Genomic DNA, 20,265 nt, shown 5'->3' with positions numbered 1-20,265 from the left:
TAGAAATGGAAAGGTCTAGGAAGGGGAGGGAGGTCCCCTTTTACTGCATCTGCTGCACCCGATGTGGCCTCCTCTATATTGGGGAGACAGGCCGCCTACTTGCGGAACGTTTCAGAGAACACCTCTGGGACACCCGGACCAACCAACCCAACCACCCCGTGGCTCAACACTTCAACTCCCCCTTCCACTCCACCAAGGACATGCAGGTCCTTGGACTCCTCCATCGCCAGACCATAGCAAAATGACGGTTGGAGGAAGAACGCCTCATCTTCCGCCTAGGAACCCTCCAACTACAAGCGATGAACTCGGATTTCTCCAGTTTCCTCATTTCCCCTCCCCCCACCTTGTCTCAGTCAAATCCCTCGAACTCAGCACCGCCTTCCTAACCTGCAGTCTTCTTCCTGACCTCTCCGCCCCCACCCCCACCCCAGCCTATCACCCTCACCTTGACCTCCTTCCACCTATCGCATTTCCAACACCCCTCCCCCAAGTCCCTCCTCCCTACCTTTTATCTTAGCCTGCTGGACACACTTTCCTCATTCCTGAAGAAGGGCTCATGCCCGAAACATCGATTCTCCTGCTCCTTGGATGCTGCCTGACCTGCTGCACTTTTCCAGCAACACATTTTCAGCTCTGATCTCCAGCATCTGCAGTCCTCACTTTCCCCTCAAAGATCATTTACTGAAGCTCCAAGTTTGACCCCAAAAGACTTCTGAGTGCTAAAGATAAATGAAAACTAGAAAGCATGGTTTGTGAGAACTGGCCACTTCCCTTCCATTGTTCCAACTATTTTTTAAAAAACTAAAGCCTCCTAAGTTATTTACTTATGCCATTTTCAGTAGGCAGTTCAGCACCTCTACCTTTACAGCCTCTCTTCAAAAACATCCCTGCATCAAATAATCTTTTTAAAGTGACAGCATTTGTCATGACTTTGTAAAGGAAACTTAATTTCTGTATGTTTTCCCACCATAAGCACAAATCTCTTCAGATTTGTAACACAATCAACAACCATTACAAGTGAAATGTTGTATAGAATTGTTTTCTTTTCATATATTATGAATAATATGATTTTTCAAAATGGCAGTCAAGAATTTGGTACTGGAAAAGAACTTTTCACCATCTCAAAATAAGCTTTCTAATGCAAAGGCAAGTGGTAGTTTTATTTAATAATGACAATGATCAGAATATTTTAAACACTACTTAACAATAACAATTAGTAGATATAAATGGCATTTGCGTAACCTGGGTTGGACTTAAAGAATGATTTAAAGTGAAACTGAAGGATTGGAAGTCTTAGCTGAAGTCTTAGATGTGTGAAAAACATCATGTATACATTCAGTAACTTTAACAGTGCAGCTCTGTTGCCCTAAATTGTTGCATTTCCCCTCTATCTGAAATTATTAGTACATGTGTCTTTGAACTAGGTAGGTCAGCCATTTGATCTGAACAAACAAAATAGTTTATTTTTTCATTTCTTTCACCTTATGGATCATTGCAAAGATAAAAATGACATGAAGAATGGGATGACAAAGTTATTATATTGGAGAATCTTTGGATATTTCAAAAAATGTTTGCCTTATCTGGGAAATACCACGGTCATAGTTTAGTATGGATTTATATTTCAGCTGTAGTTGTTGATGTATCAAGACTTTTATTGTGAATTTGATATATTTTAGGCTGTTAAGCAGGCAGTAAACCATCTACGAGAAAAGATTTCATCAACATGCCAGGATGCAGCATGACAGAGATAGGCAGCCAGTCATTAATATAACACCAGTTTTTTTTATTAATTGGATGTAGGTGTCAATAGGAAGTATAGCATTCAATACCTATCTCTAATTACCCTTGAAAAGGTGGGGATGAGCCACCTTCTTGAACTGCTGCAAACCATGTTGTGTAGGTACACCCAAAAAGAATATTAGGAGGCTTCCAGCATTATGGCCAGGCAACAGTGAAGGGCAAGTCAGTGCAGTGTATTCAAATAGATCAAATTATCTCTTTTCTGTGACAAGAGAGTAACAGTTAGATCCAGACAGTCTCATTAATACCTCACCCAAAGGGTTGTGAAAGACAACACCATCAAACAGATACGCCACTTTAGACAAAAAAAAAACGACTTCTGCCTCATAACATAGATTATTCCTTCACTATTCATGTGGCATATCCCAGTGTAAACAGTCCATGGGAAGTAAGAAATAAAATAAATCTAATGACCTTTTATTTGTGCCTAACACAAAATAGACTGCAAACAGGTTATAAATGGAATATATTGCTCTTAAAGTAGATATCACAAATATGTAATTGGAATGACTAGTTATCTAAGTGGAGGCAGCTGAGAGGTGAAGGATTGGCTTATAAATCCACAGCTGAATTGAGTGTGTCCCAAGGTTTGACAGCATTCGGTAAAAATAAAATCTCAGTGCAAAATCGAATTGTGCTTCGGAATTTATGTAAGAATGTCTGAGAATTTGATGTCAGGTTTCTGGAATGCCCAGGTATACCTTATATTTTCATTTTAGCCATTTGCCTTATCTATTTCTAAATGCCAATTACATTTAGTGTTGGGGATAAAAAGGAAATCCTGTTTTCAATGATTTTACATAAAAGAACAGGGTAAGCACAGTATGGAGAACTATTTTTCTAAAATTATTGACAGTAGGAAATCCACCCTTCTGTAACACAATATTAAATCATCTTTGCCTATAGCCAGTGTAAACACTATAGAAAAAAAGAATCAAGCTGTGCAAATTTAAGTTTTCTTATCTATACAACAATGTAGCAGCACACTCAAAGAAATAACACAAAGGAAAAGAAATCACAACTTTTGAGTACATTTTTCAACATTACAAACTCTGATATGGTGCACAGAAGAGCACAAAATCTAATGTGCAAATCAGAATTTTTTTTAATTTTGCTTTACAAAAAATAAAGATCCTAAACAAAATCAAATCCATACAGTTTATATAATTTCATTAAGTACTGAAATATTTAAAAAACAAATTTTATGATTTTTATTAAAAGCTGTAAAAACATTGATATTTTAATTTGCAGTATGAAAAGTACATATAAAAATAAAGTGGTCTCCATTTTGGATGTTGTAATGCATCATTTACAATAACTTTCCATTTATCCTGGTATCCATTAAAAAATGTATAAAATGAGGAAAATGAAACTCAGTTATATTTAACTTGAAATGAAGGCAGAACTAAGAATAATTAATTACATTGAAGGAGACTTCTGCAGTAATTGCCAACACTGCTTACGGATAAACAAGCTGGATGTCCATTCCTACGAATAATAGTGGTAACTACTATTAAATGCTACACTGACCGATGGTACAACAAGGATTTCAATTGCAAATTTGCCTAGGCCATCAAGTTCTGTATCTTAGTCAGGCTATCTGGGAGAAGATTTTCCATGGGGACAACTGATGCCAATATATATAAAGAATTGACCATAGGATGGATGTGTGCATCTTTCACCAAGCAATTCCAGAGCTCTGTTGGCAAATAGTCCAGAAAAATACAATAGCCAATACAATATTGTAAGATTATAATGGCTTAATAATTTTACTGCATTAAAAGTAATGATTGATTTGGCCTATCACTTGTATTCTAAAGCAGTCCATTTGAGTAAACTGGAAACCTCATTCATCTGTAATCACATTATTTGTTAGAAACCTGGTGTTTGACATTTGAAAATCTCTGATCTGCTGGAATGGGTTCTGATGATTCAAATAAAACGTGAAAACTTAAATACAACTCAGGGAAGAATAATTGAATGAATTAGTTGCTTGGCAAGTACAATAATCTGGTCGAAGTCTTAGTGGCTTATGATTACTCCCTAACTCAACAATCATATTCTCATCCTTCAACAAGCAAAATGCATGTGTCTCAGGGAGAGGAGGGTTCAGCATGTGGCACCTTCAGATTCCTTGAGTGCTATTTGTTGTTTGACTTATGAGGAAATGTATCTCCACAATAGGTGAAATTATTCTGCCACATGTCCAAATAGTTGGCAAAGCAACTTGATCCTCTTGACACAGGCATTAATGGATGTTTCATAATACCTTCTGGGATTTAAAATCCTCTAGAAAGGATATAAATTCCAAGATCCTCATTCTTTCTTATTTTTTTTCTTAATTGTTCAGTCTTCCAACTATCTCCAATTCCTTCTCTTATAAAATAAATGCGACTGACAAAATTTATGGACATTTCAGGACATACTGGTGTTTTTGAGTAGGGAAAATTTTGACAGTACTAGAGAAAAGGTAATAATGATTGGACAATGAATTATTGAATTATTGCAAAGTTGCCATGCTCTAAATTACCAAAATTGAAAATGCATGGTATTCAAGCATTTCTTACTTACAGAAGTCTCTCCTCAATGTATTAAACACCCTATTTTTAAAAAAACAGCTCTATAACTGCTACTGTATAGCAGTTTTGTAAGGGATTTTCTATGAAGTTGGGTTGAGGCACTTTGTCATAGCACTTTAATGATTGTGGCACTTGCAGTGATGTGGTTTGTGCTCAGAAGACTTCACTTCTCTTGCTGAACTTACAAAAGGTGAATACTTCATTTTCCATTCCAATAATCTTCCTAGTTCGGTAAATGTTTTGTGTTGCAAGTCTACATTTAAAAACAAATCGATGGAACCTTAACAGACTTTGAATTAGACTTGGGAGCATAAAACTGGATGAAATAAATCTCCATCCTTTTTATGTTTCCATAGAGTTCTCTGTGCCTTGTGTAAATACAGTGTAAAACATAAATGGGATGTTGTAAAGATAGACTACCATATTATAAAATCTAATTGGAAAAATGATCAGTATCTTACTCTGAAATGCTGTTGGAATTGACACTGAGCCGCTGACAGACATCCAAAGATCATAGTTTTAATATCTTACATTACAGATAAATGGAAATCTACTGTACCATAAAATTAGAATAACGCAATTGCTGAAGTATATTTTCTGCTGTCACATTCATGACACTATATTCTTTTGTTCCCTAGATAAAGTTTATTTGAAACATTCACCATTGCCTTATTAAATAGAGAGAGGAGAGCTTCACTTTGAAGTTGAAGATGAATCAGGTTTCTTCGAGAAATTGCTTTGATAAAGACATAATGTTTGATGCAAGAATTGATATTGCTCACTTGTCTGGATCATTCCACCCCTAAAAGAAAGAAATTGGGTAAACCATATAATATTTGTGAAACAACTTCATATGAGATCTTTTCACAGTTAGTAAGTATTTAACAAATTAATTCAGTTGTGAGTTTCAAAGCACTGAAATTCAGATGTCAGATTATTGATTGAACATAGTAAGTCTCTTCTGGTGTGCTATGGCCCATTTTAATGCAATAGTGTAACTCAAAGTAACTGGATATGCAAGCAGTGGAAGGACATTTTGTTCATGACCTTGAATTCTATTGTCAAGGAATGAATTGTCTTGCACAGAAAGGTTTAAAATAAATAGATAAATAAAGTATGTGGCATGCAGAATTGAGCATTTTAGAAATGGATTTGAGAAGTAAGGTAAACATTTTACGTTTTGATACCAGATATGTTTTGATAAATGCAGACTTCCTATATTATTTCCAACTGGCAACTTTAAAGCATAATCTCCTGTTAGAAAGTTATCATTTTGCAAATCAAAGCAAAATGCTGCTAAAAATACATTGGATATCTGTTATCATTTGTGGAAACAGATACAGAGTCCCAAGTCCAAATTGCCTTGTCATTTGTAAAGCTTAGGGAAGACTTTTCAACCTGTCAAAATGACAGATGTAGATATTTGAAATGTAATAAACTTCTCACTGTAATGGATATCAACACTGAGCATCTCCACATCATTCCAGGGGAATAAACAATGAGGAAAGCCCCCTCTATCTTATTAAGTGCTTCTTAATTCCTGGCCCAGATTGTCACTCCTAAGGTGAGCATGGCAGAGTTGGGGAAATTTCTTACTTCCCCATCCCAACCAGAAAAAATACCCTGGATTGTGAGATCTTAACTCCTGGGAGTGGGTGCATGCTGGAATCAGGTTTGCTATCTCCGGAAACAGTGAGGCAGTGACAACAAAGGTTATGGAGTGTAAAGGGGATGCTGGTTAAAAGGCCCACTTCTATTCTTTAGGATCTCATTTCATTTGCATTGTTCCATATTATACCAGCTCATTCTCAGCCTTCACACTATTTCTCCTCCCTTAACTAGTCACCATGAACCATTCATACCAACTCAAACCAACCCATGCCACCTATTCACTTTCAATGTCCCCCCATTCATCTCCATGGCTCCTTTATCTCCTATTCCAATTTAGTAACACCATCTGAAAACTGATTCAACCCACTGAAGCCCATAACTCCTCACAGACCCTTTGCCAACTCATGACCTCCACTCACTAGCATTTGCCCTTACACTGTCCATTCTAATTCAACTGGAACCCAGCATGGGAAGACTTCAGGGGCTGTGTTAAGATGACATTTAATAGATTTTATAATGTCTACAGCTGACTTCACTGCAATAAAAAGCCGCTTATACCAATCATCTCAACTCAGGTCTGACAGTAATTGTGAATTCCATGCAACACTCTTGCAACTGAAAAACGAGCATTTCAAATATATAGACCAGCTTCTAAATCCTGATCTCATAAAGAAAATGACTCCATCTGCTCCTTGCTCCCACATCTCTTTGGGGAAATATCTCTCAAGATGTAACTGGAAAACTTCACTAAAATAAAACAAAGAATGGCAGATGCTGGAAATTGTCCAGCAAAAACAAAAATAGCTGGAGGAACTCAACAGCATCTTGGGGAGAAAATAGAGTTAATGTTTCATGATGTTGCTTCAGAACTGCAGAAGACAATGCTGCCAGACCTGCTGAGTTTTTTAAGCTATTTCTGCTTTTGCTGAAAATTTAACTATTCTTGCTCCCCATCTCAGGAGTAAAGGTCGAGACAAAGAATCAGTGATTCCAAGTGACTTTAGTGAGCATTTTAAATAAGAACAGTACAGATGTGGCAAATATCAACTTGACAGTCCATTTTTGAAGAAGCAATAGAACTGGACTTACTAAAAGTGAGATATAATTGTATTTTTACAAAGTATTGATGAAATGTCTCAGAAGACACTCATTAGAAAACAATCCAGAATATAAGAAGAAAATTGGAACCATTGATAGACAATTTGTTAGATGGACATGATACAATCAATTAAGGCAAATGAATTTTCAACAAATTTGAGTTTGACATGAGCCATTGTTTGGACAGTTTTATTCTGAGTGTACGTAAATCATTTGGATTTTGAAGTAGTGAGCAAAACCATAGTGTTTGCATTTTATATGCAATTGGAAAATTGCACCAAAAATGTGCTGGGATTGATGCTGGCTACACTATGGTTCACATTTCCAATAACATTATTTGGCATTGTCATGAATTCAAGTCTTCCATTAGTCATGCAATTAGACAGAGTAACAGAATGTAACTATCAATTTTCAGCCATATTAATAAAATTACATCCGTTTACTAGTCTTTAAAACATCAATTCTTCTTTTCTAAAAATAATGATGTATTCAAGAGTAGTAAGCTGATGCAATTTTATTAATATGACTGAAAATTGATAGTTCACTAAAAATAAACATACTCAAAACCGGTCATCCATTTGTGAGCAATTAGACTTAAATTTTGGAAACTAGCTTAAGATAATGATTCATTTCCTATTTTAGTTGGTGTGTATTAGTCAGTTCATAAAAATGCAGGCATTTTCAATATGAAAACTTTTAAATTGCACACATTAGGCCTACATGTCTAGGAAAATGAACACAATTTAGAGAAAGTTCCAGAACCAGAGTAATTGGCAGAATCTCACATTTTTTTTACATGGGATCATGGTCAGTCTTATTGAGAGGACTGATTTCAACAAATTAAATCTTAAACTAGCAAAAGGATCATGAAATATTTGGACACAAGTACATCAATTAACACTAATATTCACCTGTCTTTGTCAGAATGAGGTCTCGGCGGCTGGCTATGGGTGTCATGAACAAGAATAACTCAGATACAACATGATGTGACAGATGCTACAAAAAGACACTGACTCAGAGCAATGGTAAGGAGACCCTTGTCAAGTTAAGTGCGGGATGGACAGAGGATAGTGACAGTCTTAGTAAAATGAAACCTAAAAGCTTAATGCACTTGTTGGGATTTAGGGAAAAGGGGTCAGAGAAAGGAATAGTTGTTAAGGAAAACTTCCAGGAGTGGAGAGTCATTTTGAAAATGAAACATGAGGCACAATCATGATCAACATGCTCAGCTAAATCTAATGCTGAATGTCACCTACTGTACATCAAATACACTTAAGTCTACATCTTTGGGCTTGAAGAAGTGAAAATGGGTTCAATACTGATGGGGAATAGTCAGGGTGGCAGAAAACTAGTGTCTCACTGAATATAGGGACAATACAAAAGTCAATAATAGGGAGTTGCTGAACAGACCAAAAACTGAAAAGTTATTGTGTTGAATGGAGGACAAGGGTTGGATAATCGAGAGATTGAAAGTGCTTTAGTAAGTGACTTGGAGGTAGAGCTTACATAGAGTAGACATAGATCGAAGCAGGATAAAAAAGGGACATGTGATTTGACAAGTGAAGAATATCAGGCAATAGTCAGATATAGTGCCTTTCATATTTTCAGCATATGCTAAGGCATTGTGCAACAATAAAGTTTAACTTGAAATGTATTTGTTTTGTGGGAAGATGTAGCAACATACTTACAGAGGAACCTCAATTATCAGAAGGACAGGGGGTGGGGGGGGAGCATTTTTTTTGGTTAATCGAATGCTGGATAATTGAATGCCAGATAACATTGTTAACCAAACATTGGGACCTTGCCATCTTATTTGGATAATCTGAAATTTGGTAAATTGAATGCCGGATAATTGAGGTTCCACTGTATATGCAGTCATTTGTCAGAAATTGAATCCCAACTTGTACAAACGAAGGATTATGTGGAATTTCAACAAAACAAGATGCTGTTTCTCTGATACTGACAGGATGGCATCTTAGTGCATATTTGCGACTCGTTACCAAGTGTGCTGTCTCTTAGGTATCAGTACATGACATTGACATCTGATGCTAAAATTGGAAATGTTCTAGTCTAAAAAATTTCTTTCTGTCCCTTAAACCACACAACATCTTGAATATTGATTCGAGAAATCTTGAAAATATCAACACTGACCTGTCTGTCCGCATCTGACATACAATTCCAAGAATGTCGACTTCGTTGGTCTCCTTCATCTGTTGACACCCGATGCTTGTAGCAATGAAACAACCTGTCCTCCCAATCCCTGCACTGAACACAATAATTACTTTCAGTATTAAAAAGCTTTATGAGGTGTAAATTAGCATGGAATTTGATGCCAATGTGGGGTAAAATGGAGACAGGCAGATAAATAAAGTTGTACTTTCCAGTTACACAGACATAACATTGGAAATGTGGTGATAAGGTAGTTTACGGATTAATTCAGCTAACTACCAGAGCAACCTGAATTCACAGCTACCCTGCAAGACACCTTTGACACTGGGAACATGCTAACTGCCTGAAGGTAACATAGTGTAAGTAGGAGGCACTGTTCTCAGCTGACTATGAGCCTTCTTCAAATACATGACCACAGCTATGGTCACTGGGCACCCCTCTCCACAATAGTGGTCTATCAAACATTGCTTTCCTCTTTCTATTTTCCTTAAAATTACTGAGAACTTACATCTAGATGGAGGTGCCCTCTTGCTTCCTGGCAAGGCTGCAGCTCCTTTCATGACCAAGGGATTTTGGACAGTGAAATGCCCTCTGCCACTAACTGGATGATTCAGGGAAAATCACTGCCAGGTGACCACTCCCAACCAGGTGAGCGATTGGAAGTCACATTTGGCTTTGACACTGGAGTCCAGACCCAAAACCAAAATTCATCCCTGAATTTCAAATCAAAATACAATGATGCATAAGCACAAACCAAATACAGTTAGTGCTACTATCCTGATAAAGATGCAGATGGTATTTCTAAAAGAATTATAAATTGAAATCTTATTTCATTGACTGTACAATCCTCAATAGTGAGGATATATGTGATTGCTTAGCTATTACCCTTCCCTGATGGCAATAGACAACAACTTTTCATATTTCTAAGTGATATTGCATATTGGAAAACGTATAAGCATTTTTGTGACAAAAAGTAAGTTCAGGCAAAAATAACACCAAGTAGTCAAATTTCCATTCTTATTGACCCACCAAACACTCACAGTCATATATTGTTACGTTTCCTCCACCTATTTTGGGTAGAATTGCTACAACTGGGAGTTACTAAAAATGGTTTCTCACCTGCAATGAACTATAATGGGTCCGCTGTTTCCTGCAGCTTGTCTACATTCTTCAACTTCATGGATGAGATCCAAGAGTGATTGTGCTGTATCTGGTGTCTTGTGATCTGGCCAGGATGAGTACCAGTAGTGCTTTACATTTCGAGATTGTTCTCCATTCTAAAAAGAAACAAGTAATTTTACTTTTACAGTTCTGAGGAAGGTCACCAGACCTAATATGTTAACTCTGATTGCTCTTCATAGATGCTGAGCTTTTCCAGCAACTTCTGTTTTTGTTTGTTTGAGTGATTTTAGTCATTGTTCTTGTAGAGTTTCTGTGGAGATCTGAGGAGATAGTTATTGGACCAAAACAAATTGTCTATTCACTTTGTTCTTTAAATTTCTCTTGCTGCTGAGTGGTCATCCTCACTCTCCTACTTTGCAATGTTCGCCATCAATGATTCTACTGATCCTTAATATTAGACAGAACTTGGAAATGGCCTGGAGAATTTGCCTCTGTTTTTTTTTCTTTCTTTCCCCTTTTTGAGGATAAGTACTTGCCTTCTCCATATAGATCAAAACAATTCTGAAATGATCGTATGACATCCTAGTTGATCTTGATAATGGTAAACCATCCCTCCATATCCTATGTAACCTGTTTGTACAACACTGAAATGCATTATATAAATTCAACTGTTTTTATAAAACAAGTACCTGTATATTATTCACTTAGAAAATCACTTAGACAGCATCTTCCAAAGCTACAGCCACTTCAGTCTAGAAGGACAGGTTTGGCAGATAAATGGGAACACCACCACCTGCAAGATTCCCTCCAAGCTACTCACCTTCCTGACTTGGAAATATATTTCTGTTCCTTTGGTGTCATTTGGATCAAAACTGTGAAATTCCCCCCCCAACTGCATTGTGGATCAAATGACAGCAAATGGACTGCAATGAATTAAAAAGTAGCTCACTATCACCTTCTCAAAGGCAACCAAAGATGGCGATAAACCCAGCTAACAACATTCATATCATATGAGTGAATTTTTAAAAGAGTGTACTTTTAACTTTTTAGTTTTGCTATAAGCCAGTGATATTAATTTCCCTTCAGTCCGTTATTTAATGTTTACATAGAAATAACAATACAGCTTAAGGTCAGTATGTAGGTTAGCTCGCCTGAGCTGGAAGATTTGTTTTCAGATGTTTTGTCACAATACTAGGTAACATTATCAGTGAGAGTCTCTGGTGAAGCGCTGGTGGTATGTGCTGCCTCTCTATTTATAGGTCTTGGTTTCTTAAGGTGTTAGATGTCATTTCTGATGTTTCAAGGGAAGGTAGCTAGGGTCTAAATCAATGTGTTTATTGATGGAGTTCCTATTAGAATGCCATGCCTCTAAGAATTCTTGTGCATATCTTTGTTTTGCCTGTCCAAGGATGTGCATGCTGTCCCAGTCAAAGTGGTGTCCTTCTTTGTCTGTATGTATGGAAACTAGTGATAGTAGGTCATATCTTTTGGTGGCTAGTCGGTGTTCATGTATCCTGGTGGCAGGTTTCCTGCTTGTTTGTCCAAAATAGCGTTTTTTAAAGTTCTTGCATGGTATCTTGTAAATGACGTTAGCTTTGCTGGAAGAATCCAATGGATTGTTCAGGTTCATCAGTTGTTTAAGTGTGTTTTGTGGGCTACTATGATGCCAAGGGGTCTGGGTAGTCTGGAAGTCATTTCTGATATGTCTTTGATGTAAGATATTGTGGCTTAAGATCATTTAACCTCACCAGTCTATTCACATTCATCCTGATTGTCATCAATTCCTAATTCTAGTTTCATAAACCTGTTCTATCCTATTCCCAAAATATTCACCCTTTCCTCAATCACCTATGTTATCAATCTACCTTTTAATTATCAATCCAATAGTATACTCAACAGCACAACAACCCTGCATTTTTTAAAAAAGGGCTTCTTCTTTTCTAAGTCTCTTACATTTAATAAGAAATCTATTACTTTTTATGGTAATCCCCTCAATTATTAGAAATGGCCTGCTCTGCCTCCATTTTTAAGTCTCTTCAGAATTCATCCCAGAGCAAATTGCTGAGTCTCCTTCGACAGCATCGTTCAAGCACATAATCTCTACAACCTAAAAGGATAAGGGCAGCAGATTTATGGGAACGCATTCAACTTCTCCTCTAATCAACATACCATATTGAATTAGAAGTATATTGCTGTTACTTCATTGTCACTGAGTCAAAATTCTGTAATTCCTTTTCTAAAAGCACATCCTGACAATCCAAGACTACAATGGTTCAAGAAGGCTCCACTTCATCAATTTCTTCAGAGAAATTAGGGATGGTAACATAATCTGGCCTAGACAGCAATGCCTACGTCCCTTGAATGGTTTAGGAGTAAGAGTTGGCCATTTAATCCATCAAACTAGTTCCATCATGTGGTCAGCTCATGGCTGACTGTTTGTAGCCCTGAGTATATTTTCCTACCCACACACGCTGCACTTTGACTCCTTGGTTAATCAGGAATCTATATCATTCAGCCTTAAAAATATGTAATGAACTTGTCTGTATACTGCTCTGTGAGAAAGTAAATTCCACAAATCTTCTAAGAAAAATATTTCTCCTCATCTTCATCTTAAATGGAAAACTCTTACTTTTAAATCTATGTTCTATAATGTCTCAGACAAGTGAAGCATCCTTTCAGCATCCACTCCATCAAGTCCTTTCAGGATTTTATATGTTTCAATACGACCATCACTTACTCTTCTAACTTACAGTCACAGGCACAAATAGCTCAACTATTCCTCTTCCAACAACCCTTTCATACCAAGAATCATCCAAGTAAACATTCCCTGAACTGCATCCATGCAAGTGTAAATGAAAAGAATTTGCATTTTATGCAATTTTCTTTGTAACTATTGCATAAATATACAACTTCACACCATCAATGCATTGCATTGTTAGACTGCTAATTGCAGAGAGGGACTGTACACAAAGGGATATCTGAATATCTGCATTTACTAGCCCCTTGCCTCTAATTGCTGTACCATGTGTATATGAACAAATGTGAGTACTATTATGCTCACTATTACTTTGATAGGAAATTCTAGACCATTTATTTTATAAATGGACAATATACAAAATCATGGTTACCAGCATTAAATCTATCTGCTATATTTTACAAGTATTAACAAAGTAAATGTGATTATTGCTTTGGTACCTTAATACTTATATCTCGAATAGTGTATCCATCACATTCCTCTGTATTGTTTACAATAATTTCAAACCTGCCAAAGGTGTCCTGATTTTCTGGCCAATAGACAACACATTTCTGAAAATACAAGAAGCCCAGTGTCAGAGAGAAGGAATAACTTTGCATTTTGATATTATCTGCTCATATCAAATCTTCCCAGCAGTTTGTACCATAAGATTTTCTATCTGATAATGGTGTACTTAAAATAATTGAACAAAATCAAATGATGATTTAAGCAATTTAAGGGGCACTAATATTTAGGCTGTATGACTGTGTCAATCACTTGACAAGTGGATTCTGATAAACAGAAACAGCCATGGAGGAGAATGGCCTGTGTATTAATGTATGTAGCTTCCAATACACATACATACATCAATACAAGGACTCTGTTGAAGATAGAAAGATCATGTACATACACCGTGTCTGTTTTGACTCAACAAAACAGGTTACAGCCATTCGCTGGTTGATTTCACAGGACAATGCTTTCCCAATCAGAGTCAACCTGCTTGGCTTAATACTTAAACAAAGCCTGGCAGTTACTATCAATCATCATTAACTGGTACATTCTCGAGATCAATCTCTCTACTAATCTGATTCCAATTGCCAACAATATATCATTTAACTCTCTTTTGCTTTGAATGTCAACTTGAGTTTTAAAAAAAAACTTTCATATACATATACCTCATTCTTCTCTTTTAATTTTGTAATCATCACAATAATTGGACAATCCTCCTGCCAAACCATCTCCCAGAAGTCATTTACTGTATTTATCATGGGGCCTTGGGTAGCAATGAATGCTTTCTCCTTTCCTCCATACCCCTGTATGAAAGTGATAAACAAAGGTGATCAGGTCCAGATGTCATATATTAATAGGCTCTCATGTATGAAATTCTATCCATTTGTTTAGGATTGAAAGTGTGCAGGGAATGATAGGAAGTCAATGCTTGCAATAACACAATAAGCCAATCAAGTGAATAGGACTGCACTGGGAGATTTGAAATGCTCGTACAATCATTATGCACATCCAGATTGAAAGCCAAATCTATAGAAAAAAATGTTAAAGTCAAATTCATAACTACTTTCTTTGAATTCGGGAAAGACATCTAGGACATTGGAAATTGGAAGATAAGCTATAACTTAGAAAGTTTCAAGATAGATCACAGAACAAACAGGAAGATAGATGAGGACCATCCTTAATTGATGCCATTGAGAATTACTTCAACAAGTTAAAAATAGGGGCAGCAATGTCTCCCCATTATTAATTTGAACAAAATGGTTCAGAATTTAGAACTTGTAGGTATTTGTTGAAAGGACATGTGCAAAATTAATACTGAGCTCAGTTAAACCGAGCCAAGATATGAGGATAGACAAGTTTTTTTTTTATAATGTTCTATTACAATAATACATAAATAACCTTACCCGAATGTAGTTAGCATTAATATAGGAGTTCAGGGGATTATCGTTCTTTCCTGATTTGAGGCAGACTCGGGTCTGTGGGTCTAAAAAGGGCAAGACAGGTTTAAAATGGAACATCAAACATTGCAGGAGCTGGTCAAAACCTAAACAAATCATGCCAAATAAAATCATTCAGAAATTTGAATCACTGCAGGGAGAAGGATACCCCTAACCTCTGGGCCAAGAGTTGTCACTTGATGTCTCCAACTGGATTCCTAGTTGATTGAGGCACTGTTGTTATTGCATATGAAGAGAGCAGAAATGTACATTACAAAATAAAATCACAGACAGAATGCACAATTAATAAAATAGCCCAAATGAAATCTACCTGGAATGTATTAGACAAGTGTTAAACGGACAGAAGCTGTAACACAAAAAATGATCTAATTTGGCTACTATTAGATAATTGTGGAATTTTAAAACACACAGTTTGATCTCTGAGGACTGAGGCCCAGTAACATGTGGGAAAACCAGGAATTTGGGAGGGGGCGGAACGGGGGCTCCCTTAAGCTGTGAACTTACATATGACATCATTGATTGGTTCCCTGCCTGGATGTCAGCCTCATTGTCAGTCTGAGAGGGAACATTGCAGAAGAGTTTGCAGGATCAGGTAAGGAGTGAGCTCTAGTGGAGTGGAAGACACTGATCATTACAGAGGTATGCCAGAGAAAGGTGTTGGAGGCCTAAGCAATCAGATGTGGGGAGTGGTCAGAGATTGGAAGCCTGTTGGATTGGAAGCTAGTGGGAGGTCTGAGGGAGATTGGAAGGATTGAGAATAAGTCTGATCATCAGGCTGGGGAGGCAAATGAGTTGAACTCAGCATATGTAGAAAAGCAGTTAGGTCCTAGAACAGCGATCTTGCCCTCAGGATAGCTAATGAGTTTCCTGAAGCTCGAGAAATCTCTGGTTTTTAATCAAATTCATACCACCTCATTATAATATTTAAATGAGTCTGTCTCCCTACTTCCAAGATGGGGCAAGATGGAGGCAAGTTGGGAGTCAGGATTTTTAAACACTTTCACCATCCATCTAATCCAAACACTCAGTTTTTGTGCTTAAAACCTGGCCCATGTGTGGATGGCATGTCCTTCTAATGTTAACATTAATCAAAGTGAACAGAATATCCTCAACATCTTTCACTGATACTGAAGAGAGGGAACTTTGACTAATCTAACAAGAATCCTGAAACGTGCTGAACTGAGAATGTCTGTTGGCTAGAATGGGTACTTAGAAACATTTCTTTGTTTAGTAACATAGAATCATAGAATCTCTACAGAAGCATTGGCCCATCGAGTCTGCACCAACCCTCTAAAGATTGTCCTGTCCAAACCAACCCTACCCGATCCTCATAACCTTGCATTTAGGATGGCTATTCCACCTACCCAGCATATCTTTGCATTGACCATGATATATGTGACATAAATAAATGCTTTAGTAAGTAGCAGTGAAAAGGAATCCAATAAATATAGATACTCCGCTGTATCAAAAAGGCACAGGAACAGTATTCGAGTAGTCATGGTACGTTAGAGCAACATCAGAACAATTATTGGAAAACATATCATGTAGAATGGGTCTATATATTTTTGTTCGTAATGATATTGCTCACTGTATCTATAACTACACAATGGATTGTTACTGACCAATTAGTGACAAAATATCTTTTATCATCCATTCACCAAATAAACCTGAGCAAGTACAGGAGTTCAAGATAAACTATCCACTTCAATTTCACCATAAAGCAATGCATTCAGTCTGTGGTAACTGAGGTCCATTTGATAACTGGATTTACAATAACATGGAGTAAATACAATGATGAATATTTCACAAGAAACATGTTGTTTAAACTCAAACCTTCAATGTGAATGTGGTAAAGAAATTTAGATACATGGTATTAAGTTTTAAACTGTGATGTACCCCATGCAGGATTTGGTGACAGATTGATGACTCTCACAGATATTAAAAGGAAGGGACCCTTTTCTTAAAAAAAAATTGTATTTGAGTGCTATTAAAAATTGTGTGCTTATATGATTTGTTATATTAAATCAAATATATTCTATTTGACATACCAATTGAAGTTTATTATTTTTGCTAATTCTGCAATATTTGATCAAGTTGTATAAAATTAGGTATCTTATATTGTTGGACCTGCCACACTTGATTAATCAGATTTGATTTGTATGACAATGAATAGCTTTGCTTTACTGTGTTTCCTTGTGATCAGATCTGGTGTAATTAACATGGTACTGAGGGTGTCTTCAGATTGATTTTGTATGTGCCTGTTCATGGCTAAGTTTGGTTGATCTATTATTTGGAGTTTCTACAGACAGTTATCCAGGTATTATTTTATCTCTGTGCTCACTACTCCAACCCTAATTTTTATTTTAAGTTTATTTGTGGTGCAACTAAATTATTCATGATCTGGAAATGATGAGCATAGATTAAAGGCAAGCAATGATGTTTTGACTAACACTCTTTCTATAGAGAAGCAAAATCAAGAGAAATATGGATAGATAATAAATATGACATACAGAGCAAGTCTGGATGACATTAGATTAGATTCCCTACAGTGTGGAAACAGGCCCAACAAGTTCACACCAATCCTCTGAAGAGTTACCCACACAAACTGCTTTTCCCTCTGACTAATGCACCTAACACTATGGGCAATTTAGCATGGCCAATTCACCTAACCTGCACATCTTTGGACTGTGGGAGGAAACCCACACAAAACAGGGAGGATGTGCAAACTCCACACAGACAGTTGTCCAAGGTTGGAATCGAACCTGGTGCTGTGAGACAGCAGTGCTAACCACAGAGCCACTGTGCCACTCTAAACATTTGACTTTAAATATGACAAAAGAAAAACTGTTCAATTCTCTATGCTGATAAGACATTATTTCCACCTAATTTCAATTGCTGATACTTTTTTTTTAAATTGTGCACTCTGTAATTTTTGTTAACTTTTGATTTAGTACAAATATGTAATAAGCTGGATAAAAGTTCTGGCATAATTTTAACAGTGAACTATTGTTAGCTTTTTAATTCATTCAATGATAGTTACCTAGGAGAAGATTTCCATGAGCTGACTGATTCAATTGTTGCAGTTCAAGAGCTGAATGTAGCCATTAAGAGTACATTCCATGGTTAAATGCAGTGACAATAAATGAATGAAAATATGTGTAAATCAGGATGATGTGTGATTTTGGGGTGGAACAAGTAGGTAACTGTTGGAATTCATTTACTGTCCCTAACCTTCTATAACGAGTAGTTCTGGGTTGGACAGGTGCACCATAAAAGCTTTGGTAACTTGTTGCAGTGCATCCTATAAATAGTGCATACTGCAGCCACAATATACTGGTACTGAGGGTGTTATAAACATTGAATCATAAAATAAAGGAGCAGGAGTAAGTCATTTGGCCCTTTGAGCCTGTTCTGCCATTCAATAATGTTTTGGCTGTTGTTCTCTACAAAGGTACTGTAGTTAAGTGAATAAAATTCATCATATTGCTTTGCCTCTCTCATTAACACTTTCTTTCTTTCTTTCTACCACTCTCTTGTTTTATTCCTTTATGTCTTTCTCTGTTTAGCTTTCCCTCTTTATTCTTCTCCCCCTTCTCTTCTTTCTGGAAATGATATAATTCTTAAATTCCAATCCATATAAGTTTTTAATAAAGAAGGAATTCTTTGGATTGTTTTGACAACAAAAAATATAAACTGGTAAATATTTTAATTGCTCAAGTCAATAAACAGCAAACAGACCCAGGAGAAAGTGAGGACTGAAGATGCTGGAGATCAGAGACGAGAGTGTGGTGCTGGAAAAGCGCAGCAGGTCAGGCAGCATCCAAGGAGCAGGAAAATTGGCGTTTCGGGTATAAGCACTTCATCAGGAATGAGGCTGTGGACCAAGGGGCAGGTGAGCTAAATGGTGGAGGGGGCAGTGGTGTGTGGGGGGAAGGAAGCTGAAAGTGTGATGGGTGGAGGTGTGGATAATGGTAATAAGTCAGAGATTTATCTCTCAGCCTCCCATCCCACGAGCCTTATTCCTGATGAAGGGCTTATGCCCGAAACATCGATTCTCCTGCTCCTGGGATACTGCTGTGTTTTTCCAGCACCACACTCTTGACAACAAATAGACCCAGTTAGTTTGCTTTATTAAAATTATTAATCAAGATATGTTTTTATTCTCAATAATTCTGACTGTCAGTGTGTGGTATGAAGAAAAACATGTATAAAGAATATAACAATGTCGTGTCAGTGCACACATTTTATCTGTCTAGCAGTGATAATATTAAAATAATGTTACAATAATACAATGACATTTTCATTCAAATTCACATTTCCACAGTCTGGAGAAAGGAAGTGTTGATAAAATGCACCAAATTACAATTAGGATTGTTGTTAAATAGTATTTATATAACAGACTTACTTGGCAAGATTGTTTTATATCTGTTTTTAGAAGCATGTCCTGGGATATTCAATTCATCAGCATCAATAAAATTGGGTGGAATTCTCTAAAGAGGAAGAGAAAGGACATATCAGAATGTGACCTGAATTATTGCACATTTAACAAAAGCACAGAGCCCATGAAATGTTACTGTTAATATTGCACTGATTAAAAGGGTAAGTAAAAGATAAAAGATAAAATATAAAAGATCACAATTTTTATTTTTCTATATTCTTAATTGTGGACTGGAATGGCAAAAAATAACTGTTATAAAAAGGAAAGAATGATGAAAGACTGCTGTACTTTATAAGCAAGTAACTCACTGTTAGCACTCTTTACAGGTACATAGAACATAGAACATAGAACATAGAACAATACAGCACAGAACAGGCCCTTCGGCCCACGATGTTGTGCCGAACATTTGTCGTCGCTTAAGCACCCATCCATGTACCTATCCAATTGCTGCTTAAAGGTCACCAAAGATTCTGACTCTACCACTCCCACAGGCAGCGCATTCCATGCCCCCACCACTCTCTGGGTAAAGAACCCACCCCTGACATCTCCCCTATACCTTCCACCCTTCACCGTAAATTTATGTCCCCTTGTAACACTCTATTGTACCCGGGGAAAAAGGTTCTGACCGTCTACTCTATCTATTCCTCTGATCATCTTAAAAACCTCTATCAAGTCACCCCTCATCCTTCGCCGTTCCAACGAGAAAAGGCCGAGAACTCTCAACCTAGCCTCGTACGACTTCCTCTC

The 20,265-nt window shown here is 36.9% G+C and overlaps 1 protein-coding gene across 2 annotated transcripts in view; it reads right to left on the bottom strand.

Moving 5' to 3' along the window:
- Positions 1 to 1,141: 1,141 nt before the first annotated feature.
- Positions 1,142 to 20,265, bottom strand: part of LOC122563227 (receptor-type tyrosine-protein phosphatase R-like) — a 94,874-nt gene continuing 75,750 nt past the window's right edge. For both annotated transcript variants that reach the window (XM_043716824.1, XM_043716823.1), the window contains 7 exons: positions 19,486 to 19,570; positions 15,027 to 15,106; positions 14,289 to 14,426; positions 13,575 to 13,685; positions 10,377 to 10,534; positions 9,240 to 9,353; positions 1,142 to 5,181 (listed from right to left, as the gene is read on the bottom strand). In XM_043716824.1, the coding sequence (XP_043572759.1) occupies positions 5,073 to 5,181; positions 9,240 to 9,353; positions 10,377 to 10,534; positions 13,575 to 13,685; positions 14,289 to 14,426; positions 15,027 to 15,106; positions 19,486 to 19,570 (795 nt within the window). In that variant the 3' untranslated portion in view covers positions 1,142 to 5,072. The remainder of the gene's footprint in view (positions 5,182 to 9,239; positions 9,354 to 10,376; positions 10,535 to 13,574; positions 13,686 to 14,288; positions 14,427 to 15,026; positions 15,107 to 19,485; positions 19,571 to 20,265) is intronic.

Source organism: Chiloscyllium plagiosum, chromosome 26 (genome assembly GCF_004010195.1).
Source record: "Chiloscyllium plagiosum isolate BGI_BamShark_2017 chromosome 26, ASM401019v2, whole genome shotgun sequence".
Classification (NCBI taxonomy): domain Eukaryota; kingdom Metazoa; phylum Chordata; class Chondrichthyes; order Orectolobiformes; family Hemiscylliidae; genus Chiloscyllium; species Chiloscyllium plagiosum.
This window is presented reverse-complemented; position numbering and strand designations above follow the sequence as displayed.